Source organism: Clinocottus analis, unplaced genomic scaffold (genome assembly GCF_023055335.1).
Source record: "Clinocottus analis isolate CAN_PGR_092001 unplaced genomic scaffold, fCliAna1.0.p SCAF_3, whole genome shotgun sequence".
Taxonomy (NCBI): Eukaryota; Metazoa; Chordata; class Actinopteri; order Perciformes; family Cottidae; genus Clinocottus; species Clinocottus analis.
The window spans coordinates 5,312,465-5,335,875 of record NW_027176042.1 but is presented as its reverse complement, the minus strand read 5'-3'; the positions used below and the strand labels follow the sequence as shown (position 1 = coordinate 5,335,875).

The 23,411-nt window shown below is 40.1% G+C and overlaps 1 protein-coding gene across 1 annotated transcript in view; it reads right to left on the bottom strand.

Moving 5' to 3' along the window:
- Window positions 1–1,325: 1,325 nt before the first annotated feature.
- LOC137796321 (copine-9-like) overlaps window positions 1,326–23,411 on the bottom strand; it is a 130,804-nt gene continuing 108,718 nt past the window's right edge. The window contains exons 16-20 of the mRNA XM_068594193.1: window positions 22,202–22,329; window positions 15,475–15,577; window positions 14,348–14,405; window positions 5,876–5,949; window positions 1,326–3,830 (exon numbers count right to left, since the gene is read on the bottom strand). Coding sequence (XP_068450294.1) covers window positions 3,594–3,830; window positions 5,876–5,949; window positions 14,348–14,405; window positions 15,475–15,577; window positions 22,202–22,329 — 600 coding nt within the window. The 3' untranslated portion in view covers window positions 1,326–3,593. The remainder of the gene's footprint in view (window positions 3,831–5,875; window positions 5,950–14,347; window positions 14,406–15,474; window positions 15,578–22,201; window positions 22,330–23,411) is intronic.

The following is a 23,411-nucleotide window of genomic DNA, read 5'->3' as shown; positions in this document are numbered from 1 at the left end:
AACCTTGGCGATTATATAATGCGTATACCATTTTATTACCTCCCAAAGCTGTGAAACTGCAAGTGTTCCACCAAACAACATTTCACGGTATGTTTTTCCTAGTTTGACATGTCAAAGAACAAGCACTTGTAAACCAGACTAATACCTAAATTGACGAACACACTAAGGTCGTTATGCCAACATGCACGTCTGTGTTTCAGTTTGCCATTTGAGTATATAGTTGCGAAAGGAAAGTACACAAATTAGGCTACAACATTGTATAAGAGGCTAGTTAAAAAAAAATCAGCACGCAAGATTTATCAAACCTTGCGCTAGGATCCACGAGGAGTACCTGAAGGCAGCGTTAGTATCATAGATAAGTGGAACTGGAGTGGATTTTGTAGAAATGGATCCGAGTTAGATTTAGATTTGTTATTACCAATTAGTAACACAAGTAGATATAATTGTATGAGCCATTCTCCTAATAATGGGTTTCTTTAAATTTAAATGTGAAACTAAATCATTTTAGAATTTTAGACATTAAAACATTCCAAATCAGTCAGTGTTTTATTGTTCTACTGTTTTTCCACTGAGGGGCAGTGTAGTAATATGAAACATAATAATAAACGCCAGCTTCATTAACACAGTAAACTAATATTTTAAGAGCATGCCCGACTCAGGGTTGTAACAACACTTTTAAGATTCACTTTTTGTTTGATGAAAAATGTAGTTGAGATTAAAAACATACCATAGCAAGTATGTCAAATAAAAATAAAAACCCCAATGAATTCTTCAAAACACTCAGATATAATTCATTTTACAAAGTTTGACAACTTTCTATAATATGTGGGCTAATAGCTAATAAAACAAGCACAGATAATGCACAGATGGAAAGCGACTTCATTCTCTGCTCAGGTAGACGTTACCCCACTATATCTTTATATAGATAAAGGTTTTTTGCTGCTATATTAATGCTTTACATTTTGCATGTTTAAGACGGTGTAATCGTTATAATTTTTTTTATAAACAGCCAATGCCAATTCATATATTAGGAAGCGGAATAAATGACAAACGCAAAAAATTGCTTAACAAATTTAGCTATACTATTTTTCGAATAAGAGATAGAAAGTAAAAGGAGGAACTTTAATTCTAATAATTAGCTTTTTGAAACTTTTCCCAAAAAACAAATACCCTGCACCCTTAATGCTGTACCCTTAATCATGTTTCTGCAGTATCTAACATTACCCAACAATTACCATCAAAATAGTCACAAACTACAGATGAGCCTTAAACATCTTTATTTTGGTTTCTAAGCAAAAGCTATAAAACACTTGACAAAACTAGAACTAAAGTTTGACCAACAAAAAAGAAGACAAAGACATATTCAGAGTATCAAGAGAGGAACAAAAAGGGAGAAAGGAAGACTTTCACAAAATATTCTGTATATCCCTTTCGATGTATGTACATTTGACCCCCGTAAGCTGCATGGATCACACTGGGCGGGGGAAGGGGTGAGCGGTATGCCGTCTGTGAGTGTCATCAACTAATACTGTACACACTGTATATAAAGCTCCACATGCTTCATACAAAAGTATCCGATGCATTTTTGTGACCGCGTGTTGGCTTACTTCTTGCTAACAACACACGCATGCATGCATGTTTCAAACACAGTGTGATACAAATCTATCCTACTGTTGGTGTGGCTCCTATATGTTTGGGATTATCACATTGGCAGTCCTTCCAAGTACACTGCACGCAATAAGAGTAGAAATAGAAAGAACACAAGTCAACACAAGTAGGAATGTTGTTGGAAGTCCTTTTCCAGATATGACTAAATATACAGTAAATGTTGTTTTTTTTTCTTTTTCTGAACGAGTACAATCATTGGCAGCATATCAGCCAAACAAGCATGCAAAATAATACAGATTTCCTGTTTTGTCATATAAAAATAGAGTCCTTCCTCATAACACACTTGTAGGATTATGACAGAAATAAGGCCACATATCCATTTCCTTTCCGATAAAATACGACACATGCTTGATAATCCTGCTAATATTGTTATAATTGGCATTACAGACCTTCCCGGACTGTTCGAACCCATTACTGTTTGGACCTGACTGCACAGTATGTGTGGATGTGAGGAAAGGAATCGTGCATGCAAAATACAAAGTCATTACACATGAAATCACAAAACAAAAGATATGTCTGAAAAAAAAGAAAGAAGTCAAATTGCAAATCAGTGTGTTTATACAGCAGCTGCTAAGCTCAGACTGAGGCAAAACTGTGCATACATTTCCCAACGTAGACGGTCTGAGAAACTTTGACAGAGAATTACATACCACACCTCACTCTCTTTTTTATTCTTTTTGTTGCCGCCTAACTCCGGTGAGGAATGGAAAAAGGTAAAAGATGACCTCTGACGCTTTCACATATTCTCTGCTACACACAAAGTATTCTGGGCCGTGAAATGCACGCTGACCAACTCTGCTCAGTTTAAACAGGTATGTGCTCCAGACAGCTTGAGAACCAGAAGGCACCCACCTCATGAATTATTCATCCCAAATGACAGCCCCAGCTGAGAGTTACAATTTAGAAGGGGGTCAGAGGCATATTTATGTTCGGCTTTGCGAGCAGGCCTGAAAGACTCTCTCGATATTGTTAAATTGTACAGTGGCTGGGAGGAAGTGGAGGCGCTGGGGATCGGGAATAGTTCAGCCTGTTCTCCATCTTGAGCCAATTTCATGCTCGTATCCATATATATGGAGTGGAGAGGGGGCAGGATGAGGAGTGGGAGGGGGGGGGGGGGGGGCTTGCAAGTGCCTTCCCTTTGTGTCCAAGTGGGATTAGTTTCAACTCGCAGAGGCTCAGTCTCTGAATGTTGACCTTGAAATGTAGAGCACCCTCACCCCTGTCTACATCAAAACACATTTGGAATTTCATGTTTAGCATTTTCATGAACTAATAAAAAATAGATCCATTGGCTTGCGGATGACACAACCAGGCCGGGATTTAATTTCTGCCTCTATATTTTCAGATCCACCGCGTTTCCTGTCAAGCCACCAAAATGCCCTGAGGATAAAACAGAAACGGCCATCAGCCCCTGCGTGGTCTTACTTTTACAACTGGTAGAACTCAATGGGCCAGCTGCTTTGGGATGCATGGACTCTCACGCTGCGGACACTGTTATCACTGAGCAGAGGAACTGAAGTGGGGTGGACGGAGCTGTGGACTCGCTTTCCATGGGAGAAATTGTGCTTTACTGATGACTGAGGAAAACATGCTAAACTTAGAAGCCTTTTATTGAAATGCAGTTTGTAATCACAGAGTTGTGTGTTACACCTGTGATATGTGCTGAAATGTTTGTTCTACACTTCCAGTCCAGGTGTTGGTGGAGGGATCCATCCCACCACCACTTCGGGCAGGTGTTCCCTTCAATTTACTGCGGAAACGATGTTCAGAAGCCTGACTCGGTTGCTAACTCTGAAACCATGCAACACACGCGCACACACACACACACAAACACACACACACACACGCACACACACACACACAGACCTACACCTCCCTTTGCTCAGATCCCGGATCACCGTACTGCTGCGCTCACTGCCCTCATCTCAGGCGTGCATGTTGCGTTGCTTGGGGCCAGGTTTGGTGGATGTTGTTGTGGCGGTTGTGGTGGACATTGAGGGGGAGTCTGAGCTGGCGGGCAGAGGGGGCCGAGGTTCGATCCCCCGGCTCTTCATGAAGGACAGCAGCTGGTCGGGGATCTCCGCCAGGACATCCTTAGCCAGGCGGGCCATGCTCAGGACCTGGTTCCCCGACCGGTCGATGTAGTCCCGAAAAGGAACAAACTGGATGGGAGTAAGAAAAATAGATGGTGGTCACAACAGGGACATTTTTGTAAATGAGTTTTGACTTGTGCTTGTTGGTGTGCAGTTGAAAACCGGTTTGCATCTGAACACATTTCAAGTTACTATGAGGAACTTTCATTTTGTGTAAATTTGTTTTGGTGGTCCCTGTGGATAAAAGAGGGCGTGTTTCCAAGCCCCAGAGTCCCTTTAAAAAATGTCTAATTGTATTGCAGCATGTGTCTAACAGTCCTGTCTGCAGTCCTGTCCTGCTCAGTCTTGGCTCTGGTTCTCCTGTGACTCCCTTCTCTTCAGCGGGTCCAGCATTACGGCCAGGGCCTCGAGCAGCGTGGTGCTGGCAGTGGGGAGAGCTCTGCTCTTGACCAGAGGAGGAGACGCTGCTGGTCCAGAGCAGCAGAGAAGCCGGATCTGGGTCTGTCCACCGTGGACTGGTCTCTGCTGGGGGCCCCGCTGGAGTCTGAGCTGAAGGAGTTTTCAGTGAACCTGTATGATGTCATCTGGTTTCACTAGAATCTGACCCGGTAGCATCAATGAAACGTATTAAGACTAATATATAGAAACAGACCATCTTCTTTTGGAGGTCACATAGAGGATCAGGATTACATTAACCAATTTAAGGTTACTCTTAGTATCTGAAATTAAATTCAGCTTTTAGGTCTCTTACATTTGTCCATTGAAAGATAGTGGATATTTATGCTACTTTTAACAGATCATAAAATTCCCCATTATTTATGTGTCTTGTCCAATACAAACAACATTCTAACAACCGGATCGGATCAGAATTCAGGAAAAAAACTTCTCAAGCTGTCAATGCAGTCTTTTTCTAGTTAAGAACCCTCATAAAGGCCTTTGGTTATCAAGCAAACACTCATTTATAATCGTTGCGTACGCACAAAACCAATTCTCACGAAAATGTTGTGATTTATGGGAGAATGTACTCACCTGTCTCTGACTTAAAAACTATTTTGGAGACGCAGATGAGCCAAATTGTAGAAATGCAGAAATCGGTGTGAGCAACATTATTACAAGTTAAATTGTAATACTTTGCACTTATATATTCTCTTCATTATAAGCAGTCAAACCAGCAGTGTTATTTGAACTTGTACTAGTGAGGCACAAATGTAAGCAGTTATTCTCATTCACAGCCATCCATACACTGATGGCACAGCCTTTAGGAGCCATTTGGGGTTAAGTGTCTTACCCAGACACACTGACATGGACTAGTGAAGCCAGGGATCGAACCACTGTGTCTGTAAGTAAAATCGTTGCATTGGACACGACTGTATTGATCTATTCATGGTTTATTCCACAGGGACAGATACAGAACACTGTACACAGACAGACTGCTCTCCGATGCGAGTATCAGAGCTCACTGGAGCGGAGGGGTAACCATGGTGACTGTCACACAACTTCTCCAGTCACCTCACCTTTATCTTCATCACTTGCACATATGGATTGTGTAGATTAGCGACATGTGTAAATAAAGCCACTGACAGCTCTCGTATGATCACTCAGTATCGTCATCAGTCTGTATCATAACGCCATGAGAAGTAAAGTGATAAATAAATTGTGTTCAACTATCAAATTACCACCGATAGTCACAAAGATTTGGGAAACAATCAGGCTATAACATAAAAAGACGGAAATTATTAAATGTAATGTAAGGACTGTTGGGCTTGTGAAGACTGTGAGGACTACGTAAATGGAAGAAATGGGAGTAAACAAGTGTTCCTCCACTCGATAGTCTCCGTAATTCACAGTTGAAGACTCACTGATCAGAAGCTCATCACTATGCATCAACATTCATAAGGTTTGCAATGATGAGTGTTTATGTCTGAATGTGGGCATGTAGAGGGTGGGGTGTAAGGTTGAACCAGCTGCGCACATTTAAAGGATGCATGCAAGCTTTTCTGTATGCGCATTTCCTCCTTTGAACGTACGCAAACATTTAGTGTGGATCCGACACAGTTTCATAATTGAGACCCCAGAGCTGTGACGGGGCAGCGTGTAGGTGGAATGAGCTTTACCTGGACGATGTCTCTCTCAGCAAAGCGTCCCCTGGAGGACACCCTGACTTCATCCCCGTCCAGCTCCTCCATAGCTGCAGACAACAAACACATCATTTAAATGGTGTAGGAAGGGTTTGAATGAGGAAAGTATTTACCTATCAAAGTAATACCAATACAAATGTAGTTCTGAAGCATATCAAACAATTCAGAAAGATTTTCTTGGATGATTTCTACTGTGTGATGAATTTGATTAAATTATCATCCTATTCTATTCATCCGATTCTGGGAATGTGAACTGTGTCCCTGTCACGTGTCCAGTGCTCAGGTCGTACTTAATGTATGTGAGTCCACAGCTAAAGTGGTTCCTTATTTCATCCTTTCTTTTTCTTCACATAAAATCTCAGTCCTTAGCGGAATTCATGACAAAACCAACAGCAGCAAGAACTTGGGCTGTCTGACTAACTTGACTCATTTCCAGTGTAAACAAAGCAAATCACGTCTCACAGGACAAACATTACAATAACATTATTTATTGTTGGGTTTATTCCTCTCGTACCAATCCTCTCAACCCCTACTGCTTTTAGATAACACTGATAACAAACACTTCTATATGGCTGTATGTTAGCACGCACACAGCTCATGGCTGCGTCTTATCGAAGGGAAGCCGCCACATAAGCAAATTCATACATTCCTTCAATAAAGAACAAAGAACTGAACGTGTTTCAATTCTCTGACTAAAGACAGGTTACCGGCCCCTCTGTACCACATCTGTTTCCTGCTGCTTTCCAAGTGCAGAAAGGAAACAATCCCTTTTTTTGTAATCCATCCTCATTAGTGCTTATACAGGCCATAGGGAGGTAGGGAAGGTAAAGTTTCCTGACTGGGGGAAAAAGCAGAGGAATGCATACAGTCTATTTATAGTTTCCTATTAACAAAACAAATCAGATGAGCAAAGTGACAAACAAGCTGTGGCATTTTTTCAGGAGGGACCCTTTTCACATTTAAATTTCAAGCGGAAAGCGAAAGGAAAGGATGCCGAGGGAGGGATGCTGATTGGAGACTGGTGAAGCTCCACATGGCACATGAAGATGGCCAGATGGTGATCGGAAGCAGCGGGAGAAAAAAGAAGCGGAAATAGGGAACGAGAAGACAGAGGGACAAAAACGTGAAAGGACAGAAGAAGATGGAATAGAAATGAACTGAGAAGATGTTAAACGAAAAAGTGTGTGTGTGGAGAGACTGAGCCCTTCTGCTGCCCTGAATACCAGAAGACACGTATATGTCTGCATATAGACTCAAAGTTCAACACACACACACACACACACACACGCACACAACCCCACTATAGGGAGAGGTGTTCAGCACATGGTTTCTCGATGGGCGACATGGAGATTCTTAATAATGATCATTTTGAAACATCTGCCTGTAATTGTAGGATTATTAGTGATAGGTTTGTTTCATAAAGACCCATTATCTAATATAGTAGAATTCATTGTCTTTTGGGATTTAGACTATGTTTCCCAGCAACCCCGTTGTTTTTTTTCTCTCATCCCTAAAGACGACACACTTAGAGTATGTTTACAAATGCTACTTAAAATTGTTAATCACAATCACATCATAATTGTTGTGCCATATCAAGATGGACTTTCTATCTCAAGTTCATTTAAATTCTGTCACCTCTTAAGAAGTATGATCACCTCGACCAAACATATTGTATCACTTCATCATTTTATCCTATTCATTTCTGGGAAATTGTCAGATGTAGCATTTTCATTTTTGAATGATGGTGTTTTATGAGGTCAAAGTGACCTTTGACCACCAATCTATAATCAGGTCATCCTAGTGTCCAAGTAAACCTTTGTGCCAGATGTAATACATTTCACTCAAGGCACTCTTGAGATATTGCTTTCCCAAGAATAGGTCGGTTGTAAGGGCACAGTGACATCACCATTGATCATCAAAATGGAGTCCAGTTGGGTGTTTGAAAAAATACCCTCAAAGCTTTCCCTGAGACATTGCATTCACGAGGATGAGACAGACAGACAGACAGACAGACCGACCGACAGACAGACAGACCGACAGACAGACAGACAGACAGACAGACAGACAGACAGACAGACAGGCAACCCCAAAACCAATACAAACATTTCCAAAATTAAAATGATTATGAATGTGTTTGAAAAGAAATATACATTTGCAGAGGGGTTATAGAAATAAATCTAAACCATGCAGGAACAATGTTCCCTACGATATGTTAGTTGAGGCTGTTAGCATGCTAGCATTTCCAAATTAGCACTAAACACACAAAAAAAACAGCTCAACCTAACAGGAGTGTTATCAGTTATGGAGAGAAAGTATTTCAAGTACTAGACTTTTTTTTTTTGCTCGATGATAGTGCGATGATAAAAAGTCAGGAGATCATCAAAATCACAAGTCATACTGAGCGGACTGTGAATGTCTGAACCAAATGTCATGGCAACCCATCAATTACAAGTTGAGACATTTCATTTAAAACCACATTGCCAACCTCACAGTGACGCTGGATGAAATGTCGAGGAAAAGTCTGGGGATCATTAAAGTCTTAACGATGCTTCATCAGGGAACCCTGATTTTCTGAACTAAATGTTTTGCCACCTATCACAAGTTAAAATATTTTGCAGGATAACTGAAGACGTTGACTGGCTACGCAAGAGGGAAATCGGGATCAATTAAAATCAGTGGGATTCAAGCTTTGGGTATCATTAGTACTGAATTTCCTGGTTATCCAACCATTAGTTAATTGGATGTTTCAATCTGAACCAAAGTAGTGGACAAAATGAGAGAAGGACTGAGAAACAGGCCGGCATACTCATCCATAGTAAGTATTGGTATGTTTTATGACTGAAAGGGAGAAACTGTACATTTAAGAAAAAAGGTGTTAATCTACATTTTTTTGCCATTTGTTACTCTGTTTCCGAAATCTACATACAAATATTCATTTCTTGTAATACACAAATCTTTAAAAAGAGCGAATGAGTATATTTGGTTTCTTAAAAAAAAAATTAAAAGCTTTGAAACTTCCTAAAACAGCTGGCTATTTCTTTACAAACAATACTCAAACCACAGTAAATAATAGTACATTTGTTGGAGGATTATTTTCAATGGCATGATTAATACACATTTGGTGCTCTATTGGAAGAAGATACACTAGGATACACTCAGTGTTGGTTTTGGTCTTTTCTTGACATTTGAAATCACGATTATTTTGTGTCATCAGCCTTATTCTCATATATCGGTCCTATACATTGAATGCGCTGTTATGTTGTTCATTCTGTACACAGGACATTTATTGTTTCTATCCATCCGGGGAGAAGGATCATCCTCTGTTGCTCTCCTCAAGGTTTTATTCCTTTTTTTCTGTTTTTCTTGTTCCAATGCGAGGTCCTGGGACAGGGATGTCGTATGTGTACACATTGTTAAGCCCTCCCAGGCAAATTTGTAATTTGTAAATTTTGGGCTGTGTAAAATAAACTGAATTATTAAATGAAATCCATATTAAAATTACAGGGTGTGTCAATGTAGAAAAAATAACTAGTTTTTAGTTTTGTTTCACTCCTTTTAACTGCATATAAAGAAAGTAAATCCAATGGACAAACCAGCAGTTGTTATATGAGGTCACATAAGTGGGGCCAAGCACTTCCTGAAGGAAATTACAAAAGGTATCTATACATTTTCTCATGATAAAGTCGGTAGCAAACCGCCTTCTAAAAGGCACTATAATACAGGAAATTACATCTACTCTGTGAAAGCATTTCTGGTGGGGAACCCCCAGACTCCCGTTAGACTGATCCACCCACAATTTCAATAATACTCCCTCCATGCTGTAAATGTCAGAATATATTAAGTGCTGTCGGTCAGATGTGTTCCTTGCTGTGTCTTGATGGGTATTTCATATTTTTCATTTATTATAGTTCAAAGGAATATGTCCTCGATGTTGAATATTGCTCCACGATTAAAATTTCCCACAGGCATCAACAAAAGTGAATCTAATCTTCTGTCATCTTCAAACGTTATGTGAATAAAGGATTTCTGCTACCTTTTTCAAATGTCTCCTAAAATATGTATGAATTGTAATTTGCGGCGTGGGAAGAAAAGCAGATGAGCTTGAGGGGGGAAACGTAGCGAGAGTGGGGGGATTGAAAAAAGTTATGATACATTTTAATTTCAAAAAGCTGATCCCCATACGGTGCCCCCAGACTGGGCTCTGACTGGGTGGAGGAGAGGATAAGTGATGTACAAAGGTCTGTTCAACCACAAAATAGACCTGGGAACAAAATGATTTTATTATAGCAGCGGAATACATTTAGAGCGCCAAAACCAGCAAGACCAACCTCCACTCGATGCACTGTATCCTCTTTTTTTTTTTGAGTGACGTGTCTCGCTTTTCAGAGCGGAAATCGGGCGCACGTCAAAGAATCTCTGTGTTGAGCGAAAAGAGTTTGCGAACAGGTTTTACTGGGACTGACAGAAGGCGAGTACAAGCGGTTATCAAAGACGATGCACCAAACACAGCAGTTTTCACCCAGGTCTGGACTGAAGCCACATGATCCCAGAACTCATCTATAAATTCATCTTTAAATGTGTGCTCACCCCATGCCTGGCTTCCTCTTCTTTGCCATCCTCTTTCAGTCCCATCATCTCTGCTTTAATTTCTCTCTTTCTGTCACACACAGCGTTGACCTCTGACCCCAGTCTTAGCACTGCACACTGAATAATAGCTCCCAATGGGGGGCCTCTCCCAATGTTCCCTTGATCCATCTGGTGATTTAATTCAAATCATTTTACCAATTACCTTTGACAGAGACACCTGTGCATTTCAATAGAGTGAGTTTATTAATCAGCGGTTCTGTACGGCAGATTGAACTTAACATCAAGAACTAGTCTCAGCACAGATCTTAGTGTCTTGCTGGGTGATCTGGACACGTATCAAGCAATTGCTTCATTTTAGAGCTTGTCTCTAAAAACCCTGATCCTGCGATTTAATATATTCTGTTAGAAGAAGGCAATGTAACGTGACAATGTAACATGACACAAAATTAGGGGAGCTGGATGTGATGGGGCATTAATGATCTCTTTGTGAAAATTGGAGGTAAAATTCAACATATGAATAAGGTAAAAGCTGCAACATAAGTGCATTCCTTCCAATTAAAACATTTGCAAAGCCAATTATTTAAGTGTTTTCAGGCCAGCATTGTTCACATGCTAGCAAGGGGTCGTCTTCTTCCATGTCTTTACAGTACATGCCTGGCTGTGTAATTGCCACTTGTTGATAAGTGGAATATTGAGAAAACATTGTGGGACTGTATATCACATCCTTTGTGTGCGCACGTGTGCGTTCTTGTGCACGGCATGAACAAAGCGGAGGACCGCTAGTAGAAAACCAGCTCTCCAGAGCTACAATGAAACTCCACTGTGATATTACTCACTGGGATAATCTGGAACCTTGCTAGAATTAGCAACGGGACTAATAGAGTGCAGAAAGGAAAAACAAGATAGACAAATGTATATATTATACGACAAATTCATTCATTCTTCACTCTAGCTTCAACAAGTCAGGGGCTCTGCACTTACACCTCGTCCTCAACATATGTAACATACAAGGAATGAACAGAATAGAGTACTGTAAATGCTGAAAGAATAAACTACTGGAAGAAACAACCACCATTGCATCTTGTTAAATCAGGGGTCACTAATAGGCCTTTGTATCCTGTAATTGGATAGATAATTGAGAAAAATAAACATTTTAACGGAGTAATTCTATTTTATTTTAACCGGCACAGTTGTTTTTTTTTAGCCTTTATGGCACTCTTTTAGCAATCCAAAAAGCACATCAACCAATTACATCCTTTGTAAATCGTATCACGTGATGCTACTCGGCCAATCAAACATGTATTCCGATTTGTGCCGCAACTCCAGTGACATTTAAACACATAGAAGAGAGAGAAAGAGAGACAACAGTCGGGCCTTTACCAAGAATGGAGAGACTCTTATATGTTCAAAACCAATGTGTCTCATATTATCAGAGACCATAAAGATGATTAAAATCGGGAATATGAAGCTCCACTATGAGACAAATCACAAATCTTGAGACCAAATGTATCGACTCACATCTGAAATGAAGGCACAGAAAATAAACTAAGGGCCCAATATAATAAGAATCTTAACACATTAATGAACTGTCCAACAATGCTGCTAACGGAGATGAGAATAGAGCTGAAACAAGAGGTTTTAATTACCAAAGTCCCTTAACACATTTTACTCTTGTATCTTTAGAAGATACAAATATATTGGCTCTTTGGATTGACATCACTTCACACCTGGATTAACTGAATTTAAAGATGCCAGACTATTCATTCAATACATTTTTTTTGAAAATTAAGTACTTAAATTTAAGCGTCATATTTGTTTTTAAATTTTTCTGTTGTGTATTTTGTTCATCCAGGCCTTATTTTACTTGAAAACATTTATGTATTATAAGATTATGTATAATATATTAATTCACGCTACAAACATTCAATGATTTTATAGAATATGATGCAGGAATATTAATCCAGAAGCATCAGATATAACAGTGATTATACTAACGGGGGACATTTTACTGCACAATTAGCTACACATTACATTTTTTAAAGTTTTACATACTTTTACCTCATTAGGGTTTTGATTGCAGGACATTTACTTTAGTTAAGTATTGTATTCTTTACTTAAGTAAAGGAACTGAATATTTTCTTTAACTACATATCAAGCTTGTGAAAATGTTCTAGATATAAAAAAAAGTATTTCTCATTCAGATGGAGATGTCTAAAATGAAGAGAGGCTTTTAGGAAATAGAAACAGTGTTTATCTGCCACGACTCTTAAATTCAGTGAAAAATAAACACAATCTCATCACAAATTGATTATCTGTCAGTCTGAGCAGTAGAGGTCTGGACGTATTTTTAAAAACTAGACCTCACGGAGCTCTTAGCTTTACACTACATTCTTGAGTGACATAAAAGTAGAAATGTCACGGCAACCATTAAACACCATCAGTTCCTTCTGTCCCACAGGAAATGGGCCTTATTCACAAGAAAAGCTCTTACTCAATGTACAAAATAAGTGCACATGTAAAAATTACCCCCAGATTCAGGACGTGCTGATGTAGTTCTCATCGCCAATAATGGATTTTGGCCGCCTACATCTTTTTTTTTTAACCACCGAGCGAAAGTGACCTTCTTTAGACTGCAGAGGAGTGACGTAGAGATGCTATGCAGCTTTGCTAGTGACCTGTCAATCACAGTAAGCCTCGCCCAACAGCATACCCTGCTTTCAGGTCTATTTGACTCTCAATGGACCATCAATTACTAAATGAACATCTTGATGAATTGAAGAAGACTAGAGACTGGAGATTGAGACCATAGCTCATGTTTAAAATGTTTACTGAAGGAATAAATCAAGACAGAAGTAGAAACATTTTCACATCGACTCAGTGCCGGGCCAGCAGGGCTAACCCTTCTCTGCTGGCCTTAACGGAATCACAAAGTTACAGCTATTTTATATTTTAACTGTTTTTCACAAATACACTATACATGTATTATGATTATTTTTCCCAATTATCTTATTTTCTCATTGCACAAACTCCTGTGTTGTTTGTTCCTCAGCTCAGGCCAGCAGCACGGCGTGCCGTGCCGTGCCGTGCCGTACCGTGCCGTACCGTGCTGCTTCTGTTTCATCTATAACAAGCTTTGGCGGCCATGTTGGGGTCCATGCACGGCACTGTTTTGCTGTGTTTCATGCCGCTCTTCTTAAGAAATGACCATTAGATCCTGAAGGAGACACAATATCAGTTCAAGTGTGCCTTGTGATTATTGTACTGTGCCTTGTTGTGGGACTCATGATTCAGAACATGGGTTTATCAGCTCAACCAGACAGACTTGTACTTCAACTTGACCAGCTTCTCAAATAATGCCTCTACATCGGCTTCACTCGGCATATGAACGTTCGGACTGTTATGTGTTTCTGTTGATATATCGGGTTGTGGGCACGTTTCCATTGTCACACTCTCGTCAATAATCTCCTTTAGCTTTTTTGCCAAGCGAAAATCAATGTCTTTTACTTGCACAAAAGGAACTGTGGATGCATAATTAACAAGTTGGGTTTTCCAGTGAGATGTGTTTTTTTGCAGCTGACATCTTCTGTCCACAGGCATATAAATGTGGTGGGCTTTAAGAGGCTGACATTTGCATGTCGTCGGAATTATTTCAACAACGCAGCAACACGGGGGGCAAAAAGAAATGGGTCCTTAATTGATTTTGGCTGAGGTGATGAAATCTGGAATGTATTCTATATTTCATTCTCAAATCTATTCGCCAGCTCTTGATTGATCTGACCACACGCATGCACACACACACACACACACACACACACACACACACACACACACACACACACACACGCACACACACACACTTACCATCAAACTCAGCAGGGCCCACTCCTACTATGATGATAGACATGGGCAGGGAGGCCGCCTGTGGAGACAACACAGGAGGGGTGTGTGAGCCAGTATAATGTTCCCCCACAAAAATGCTATGCATAACATGCTTGAATGTCTAGTGTATACATACACACACTGGAGTTAAAAAACAAACAAACTTTTGGACCATTTCCCACTGTTTCTTTGTCCAAAGGGTTTTTATGAAGAAATATTCCTTCATATTGCAGGAAATATGAGGAATCAGGTTTGAGTGGACACGGCCATGTTACCACCTGCAGGGACTGCAAAGACTTGAAAATTGTAGCTTACCTTTTTCACAGACCTCCTAGAAAAATCCTATCATATGGAGCATGAAGCTGGGCTAAAATGTGAATCCCTGCAACAGTATGGCTTCTTATTGCTCAAGTGTTCTTGCTCACAATGCACAATGTGCAAACCTTGTTGATATGATCAACCTAACATAGAACTGAGTTGTTCCCATACCAATAGCAGTGTCCATTTTCAGTTAGAATTTAAATCCTGTTTTTATCCCATGCCTCCACGGTTAACCGAGAGTCAAAAAACAGAGAAAAAGTCTTGATGATGTCAAGTAAATTGAGGGCTGCTTTAACCAGTGTAAACTACTATAATGTGTTCTTAAACAGCTTTCAAGGAAGCAATGTTAAGGAAAAGGAGAGAAGGAGGAGTGTTTCGAGTGAAGAGTGAGACAAGAATAAAAGTGGTTGCCGTCTTGTCTAACCTAACGGAGCAGTGTGTTGTTATTTTATTAATATTGTACAAGTATAAGAGAAACCATTGGCTACAACGGATACATTGGTAGCAGCGGTCGGATCACCATCGGATGAAAATTTAGATAGAAAGCAGTTCACCGAAGCGAGTGAGTTAGCTAACGGTAGCCTCTTAGATTAACTTTATACCGTGTGCAAAAATAATAATACTTTTTTTTTAAAAACACGCTGCTCCGTTAAGTTTGACGGCAATCACTTTTATGCTCGTCTCATTCTCCACTCAAACCACTCCTCCTTCGTCTCTCCGTGAACCCATCCACGAGGTGTCCCCACATACAGCTGCTGTCTTTTGTGTGCAGTGTTGTGTCCACTCACATTGACCACAGCTTCTTTGGTCTGAGCCATATCCGAGATGACGCCATCTGTTATCATCAGCAGCACAAAGTACTGGGAGCCGTCAGTCACCTCTGCAGCACACCTACAATAGGAGCCAAACACATAAAAAAAAAAGTTAAGGGAACTGATCTATGTGCTTAGACAAAGTTCAGAGGAACATTGCATTTCTATTGTGGCGGTACAAAGCGTTGAGAGCAATGTGTTTTTTGTTTGTTCGTTTGATGTCTTCCTCTGCTTGACTTCGTGCTACTCTTATGAGTTCTTATGATCACTGCAGCCAAAATTAATTTAATTTACAGACCTTTCTTTTTTTCATTTTGCAAAAAATTGGTTCAATGTCCTCGAAATAGAAAACCATAAGCAAGAATTAAAGTCAAACAATATTTGGATATGTTTTAGTGCACATAAAGCAGCGGCTCATTATTGGTGAGGTACTCAGCAGTGTGTGTCTCTAAGTAGCGGCTTGTGGACAGCGATGCACTCAGCTGTGTGGTCATTCATAACTGATAAATGGATTGAACTTTTCTTGTCTTCTGACCACTCAAAGCGCTTTAACACTACATGTCATCATCCACCCATTTACACAATGATATTAGGGGCTACCATGCAAGATGTCACCTGCCTATTAGGAAGATCTAAACATTTATACCCATTCACACACTGCAGTAACAGCCAACGGGAGCAAATTGGTGTTCATGGACCGTAAGGAAGACCTGCTATCACTGCCTTTAGTGGCCCCTACTGGTCCCTACTGGCCAAGGGCTAGTTGAGAGTAGTGAGTGGTGAGTTAGCAGGCAGTAAATGGCAATAAAATGAAGGCAGAAAGAAAGTGTCAGTCATTACAACCGTTGTTATGCCGATTGCAGCAGCAGAATGCCAAATTAGCCTTGGACAGACGCAGAAGAGCACAGTCATGGAAGCACACACACACAAGACCAATTGCATGATCGTCCTGATGGAGACAATTGAACCTACGCTGGGAGTTTATTTAAAAAAGACACTCTGTAACAAATGGAAACTGACACGCCGTCCCTGACTACGGTCACCAACAGCGCAACAGTTCGAAGCATAGGTCCACTGAGCAACTTTTCGACTAATAAATTTGTAAGGTCTGTGTGTCAGCACTGCATTTGTGTTTCGGGCTGCGTTTGGCTTCCCGGTGCTCATGTCAATCTATAAACAATGTTCCAGTAACTGTGCGACCACATTTCAAAGGAACCTTTCTCCTCGCTTGAATCATTCTCTGTGAACGTGTACCCTGTAAAGGTTCGACAGATGGTGTTACCTGATGATTCGCTTTTGAATGCACTGTACATCATGCCTTGCAGGTACTTGTACAACCGTCAGACACTAGGGTTGCATTCTGCAGGTCATCCAGTCTGTGTATTGAAATGTTAAGCTGTTGCACACTTAAAAGTGGATGCAGATTCCCCGCCAGCACAGGCTTCTCGTGATTTAGTCCACATAAAACAACCTTGTTTATTAGAATAGGTTGGTTCTCCGCTGGTTGGTGTGTGTGTGTGTGCGTGTGTGCGTGTGTGTGTGTGTGTGTGTGTGTGTGTGCGTGTGTGTGTGTGTGTGTGTGCATGCGTGCGTGCGTGCGTGCGTGCGTATGCTGCTAGTAATGCAGGAATCCCAGCAGGAAGAAGGAAGACCTGCTGTCTGACTCACTGTTTGATTGGCTCACTCTCAGTCTAGCCCGGGGCAGAGCGCAGGCAAAATGGCAAACTGTCTTTCTCTCTCTCTTTGCACCTCCAAGTCTGCTGGATTCCTGTAAATGTGTGTCCTTGTGTTTGTCTCCATCCCTCATGTTTTCTCTATTCCCCAACCTCGCTCTCTCTGTCTCTGCAGAACAACAGAGAAGTGAAACGGGAAACAGGAACAAATCTCCCTGTTACCTCTCTAATTTGGACACTGCGCCAATCTTCCCTGTCACTGCAGGTATCCTATAGGAGCCATTGCCTTTTTTTCTTGTGCCTTCTTTGTCTTTATTGGAGTCGCTGTTATATTCTAAATGATTCCAGCACAGGAATATTTTACTGGGTAAGGTTAAGGTGGTTAGCCCCAAAGTGAGCATCGATTGAGTCTACACGCTGCATCCCGAGCGGCAGCAGTCACTTTAGTTTGTGTGAGTGGTTTCCAAGCTGACTGTTCATTTCATACTTATATGTTCTGCACCTGTGGTTTGTTTGATGTTACTTAGAATGTTATTCAGGTAAATGTGACCATTGGACTTCAAATGATCAGAATATGTTTAGATATGTCCTTTTTGATATTCCTGCACTTTAGTTTGTGTGAGTGGTTACTGAAATTGACTGAAGTCTTTGTCCTCACCCCCTAAAACAAGGGAAAACAAAAGGCCCTTTAAATCCGGCTGGTGTTTCGAGTTAAAACATAAATAGTATTTTCAGGAACCATCACAGATAAACGGTCCAGCTTTTCTGCCCACAAAGGCACACTGTGGCGTCAGGCAACACTCAAGCACACAAAGACAAAAAGTTGGACCAAAGAAGCAGGAAAAAACTATTGAATATGTGTACCGACACTTGCTGTTGGAGAGAAGCAGCGTACCTTTCATTGGCTGTGAAAACACGATCCTTGTTCCAATAAGTTAATGCAAATAGCAAGAGTTGTTGAATGTGGCCGTGTATATTTATGTATATATGGATTATACCATCCTCCACCTCCTCCTCTTTCCTTGCTTTTATCGATACTCTAAACCTCTCACATTACAACAAAAAAAAGGAAGAGGTGGATGAAGAGAGGAAGAATGAACAGGAAGTGCTGGACCAACATGAGGAAGGATTTATTGAAGAATAAAAGGAAGAAGAGGACAAGCCAGAGTGGAAAGGCTTTGAGCAGATGAAACAAGGATGTAGAGACAACGAGTCAGTGGAGAGGGAGGCTAGATGAAGTCGTCAAAATGAAAATAAAAAAGGTGCATTTGATGATCACAAAGCAAAAAGTATCTGGAGACATGAAAAAACACAGAGATGACAGAAAAAAAGTGCAAGAACACAGAGACAGGAAATGAAGTTTGTGAGGTTTGAAGCTCTTGAGCCCACAGCTGAACAATACAACACTGCTGTGATTATATAACCGCAATCACACACAACGGGGACGTAATAAATAATGGATTCATGTGGGGCTAAAAATACAATAGCAGGTAATAACCAGCCAAAATCCACTAAAAACTTAACACCAGCTGTACTCCAATAAAATTGTACTGGAGAAATTGAATTTCTGTTTAAAAAAGGGCTCAAAGGATGACGTGCTGCAGGGTTCAGCAGGAAGGTCTGGTCATTTATTCATACCTATTGATGTTATTGGAGCAGTGACCTTGTGGGGATAAAGAAGTGTGTTGCATAAGATAACAAAATGACAGAAGGTAAAAAAAAAAAAAAAGATCAAAAGAAATCCCAACAATAAAATTATTACCTGAGCTGAGAGTAAAGCAATTTTAGTGCATGGAGTCTCTCTGTTAGGACCCACTGGCTAGTTAATGGTCGCCGCTCTGCAATGCACTTCTATGACAGTTACCACCGACACCGTCGTCGCTACACAAAGTAAATAAATGGAGAGCAAATACATAACTTTACATATTCTAACCATGGTCTCTTTGTGGTGATTTTTTTCCCTCTTTGTAATTTTTCTGTGTCTCTTCGTTGTCACTTTAAACTGTGGCCTCTGGTCCAGGGGCCCTGGTTCTGTACCCCAGGCATACGCCTGTCCAGTAAACAAACCATTATACTTTTTGAATAAGTTTAGTTTGTCTTTGTGTTCATTTGTCATTTCTTTAAAGTTGTTTTGTTTCTCTTTGTGGTCATTTTGCGTCTCTTTAAAGTCGTTTTGTACCTGTTTGTGGTCACTTATCTATCTATTTGTGATTTTGCGACTTTTTTGTCGTCGTTTTGCAAGATACAGTGGGTACGGAAAGTATTCAGGCCCCTATGTTTCACTTTTTGTTTCATTGCAGCCAATTGCTAAAATCAAAAAAGTTCATTTTATTTCTCATTAATGTACACTCAGCACCCAATCTTGACAGAAAAAAACTGAAATGTAGAAATTTTTGCAAATTTATTGAAAAAGAAAAACTAAAATATCACATGATCATAAGTATATTTAGACCCTTTGCTGAGTATTGAGTAGAAGCACCCTTGAGCTAGTACAGCGAGGAGTCTTCTTGGGAACGATGCAAGAAGTTTTTCACACCTGCATTTGGGGATCCTCTGCCATTCTTCCTTGCAGATACTCTCCAGTTCTGTCAGGTTGCATGGTGAACGTTGGCGGACAGCCATTCTCTGGTCTCTCCAGAGACATTAGGTTTAGGTCAGGGCTCTGGCTGGGCCAGTCAAGGAGTGATATTTCAGTTTTTCTTTTTTAATAAATTTACACAAAAAAAAACTTGGCCATCAGGAGTATCTAACATTCATGCCCATTCACACACCACAGCACAGCCAAGGGAACCATTTGAAGCTAAGTGTCTTGCCCAAGGACACATCGGTATGGACCAGCGTAGCCAGCAATTTAGTGGTCGATACTCTGAGTGAAGGACAAAACGGTCTACTACTGAGCCACAGTCGCCCCACAGCGTTCAATGACAATGATTTTTACATGATTAGAAATAGTCGCCTTGCCAAAACTTGCTTCCCATTTTAAAACAGCCCAAATCTGAGATTCAGAGTTACTGCAATGTGTCATCTGAGAAAGCATTGAAACCCCCAGCCGTAAAAAACACCAGGGCTCTGTGTAGGTGATCTAAAGGGGTTGGCATATTTTACAGAGCAGGTTATCATTAACCTTTATGGTGACACTAACATGCTCTATGGGGAGCACCCTGAGTGCCTTTGTGTCCGAAACCCTGCTCTGAAAAAACAACCCTGGAATTAGATACAGCGTTCTGCTGGAAGCGAGAATGTTTGTGGTAATCTGCGCTGCCTGAGATGTGCATCTAATAACAGAAGCTCTGTGTTAATCATATCAAAACAGGTTCCCTTATAAGAAAAGCTCTAAAGAGCTATTGGGGTCAAAAACTCCACAGGGAACCTTTATCTTTGTTATACGGGTGTGACACAAAGCTGTCAGTAGATGTTTATTTTACAAAACCATCTGTACATGATGATCATTTGTAAAAAATAATAAAAACAAATTCAGTTTATATATACAATATAATATTTCAACCCTATACCTAAATGACTTGTAATAATGCTAATGATTGGTATTTGAACCCCACCTTCAAACAATAAAAAAGCAATCAAAAAACTGAGGCACAATGCTATTTCTGGCCTAGATAAACAATGTTGCATTTGTTTGTTTGTTTTATTTGAAGTTGTGTATTACAATGGTGAAAACAAGAATGTAATAAGAGTGTTACATAGACTAGTTCACGAGATAGTTTTTGTTCATTGTATTAAATTACCATTTTATGAATGCAAATACAACCATTGATTCACCTAACTTTTTACTAATTTACAAAATCGTCTTCTGGGGGTAGCAAGTATTGAGTGGCAGTTCAGAGAACAGACTTTTCACCCCTGAGGCTAAAACCAGAGAAGGGAAGCCTTTAAGGAGAAATCCCTGTCCGGTAAAAAAAACTGGGCAGTTGTGGCTTCTCATTAAAGCATGGGGAATTTGAGCTGACTGCAATGGACGCTCTAAACCATTTATTATGAGTTTTATGGTTGTGGGGGAACCTCGCTGAAGAGTAAATAGTCCTCTAAGAGGGAATGTTTGTGTGTATGGAAATGTTGGTAGTGGATGAAAGGAAAGGGCAGTTTATATTGAAGGTAAATATAATCTGAAAGTACAGTGAATGTAAAATGTATGCAACAATTTCTCTACAAAAACAGGGATGATTGACAGTTTCTGCGAGTTGCTACGCAAGTCTATTGCTTCCTGCAGCAGAGTTACCTACCTGCTGTGTTCATGACATGCATGCATAAACAGCCATGATGCCACAGGATAAGTGACACATGCAGAGGAAACTTATGGAAATGTGCAGATTATATGTATGAGCGACATTATGTATGAGTATGAGCGGAAGTAAAGGTGTGTGTGTGTGTGAGTGAATGTAATTGCGTGTGTGTGCGTTCAAGATTATGTCACACATAGGGTACACACCAGTGGTAGGTCATCAGGGCCTTGTAAGCCTTCTCTGTTATAGCTATTTTATAATAAAATGTAATATATATATATATATATATATATATATATATATAACAGAGAAGGCTTATATATATATATATATATATATATATATATATATATATATATATATATATATATATATATATATATATATATATATATATATTTATATATATATATATACATATATACATATATATATACATATATATATATATATATATATATATATATATATATATATATATATATATAAATATATGTTTTTTTTTAAAAAATAATTAAAACTGTGCGGCTGAGCCTTCATCTGTTCCTCTGCTCCTTCAGGCCTCTTGTATGGCTTCTTGGAACCCGGCGGGGAGCGGGTCGGGTCTGCGGGTTGGGTGTCTCATTGAAGGCCTAGGTCTAAAACCACAGCCTGCCACTGGTACACACAATATGTGTCTCTTTCATTGTGTGTGTGTGTGTGTGTGTGTGTGTGTGTGTGTGTGTGTGTGTGTGTGTGTGTGTGTGTGTGTGCGTGCGTGTGTGTGCCTGCGTGTGTGTGTGTGTGTCTCACCGAGCCACCTGGTTAATGACAGGAGCGAAGTTGGTCGGGCCATACAGCTGAACAGTTCTTAGGCTCTGGAAGTAGGCTTCCAGTACCCCTTCGATGCCCACACAATTTGGGTTTTCAGTGTTGGAGTTCTGTAAGATGAGAAAACTCATTATGTAAAAGATGAAGAAAAAATACATCAAACCTATTGAAAGGAAATCAAAAAGAAATCCTTATCATGGCATGATGAGATCAATTTCTCAATACAGCATGACCTGGCCTAATATCTCATATATTTTATGATATCTGCTGAGGCCAAACCACAGGTGCTGGCTCCACTAGCATGTTTGTGCTTGCTTTTTGATAAACAGTCAGACCTCTCTAGGACTGGGCAAGACCCTGAACCCCTTGCCCCAGAACAGCATGAGTCCTTGGCATGAATTCTACAAGGTGCTGAAAACTTTCCGAAGAGATTGTGATCCATGTTAATATGATCATGTCACACAGATTTATTGGCTGCATATTAAAGGGTCGTGAATCGCCTCTTCACACCTGGGTGTTCCTGATGTGGACAAAAGTGGATCGTCAAGACAGACTGGAGATGGTCCGTGTAGATACCACTAATGTCTCATGGCCAAAATAACCACTAGTGCTGCTCTTTAAATGTTCCCAAATGGTTGGAAAACCACACATCGTCCTGTCTGCGTTAATAACATCCTCGGAAGGTGCTCATTGAATTTCACAGAGCTGCATTCACTGTGGACACATTGCTCAGTTTACGACAGCTTTGTCAAACGAAAATGATGAGATTCATTTGCAATTTAATTGTAGTAAACGGATCAAATCATAATGACGATTTGTATGAAAAGTCAGAATTATGAAGTCTGTTCTTAAGAGGCCAAGCAGGCCACTTTTAATCATTATGCTTCGGATTGATTATTGCTAGGCTATGCTAACATTGTGTGAACACAACACTCAAAATAGCGCATAAATCACAGCTTCAAGGGTACAAAATAATAAGAAGGGCTACTTGTTTGATACAAACTTGCTGAAAAACATAGTTGCACAGATAACCTTTTAATGATAATATATGTGAAGTGACTGATCACATATCAATGTTATTTATTCCTCTCAATAATTATTAATAATTTTCACAACAATGATGGTAGGACATTTTTTTTATTACTTTGTTAGAAAAATAAAGTTCTATCCTGCAAAAAATAACTAATATTTA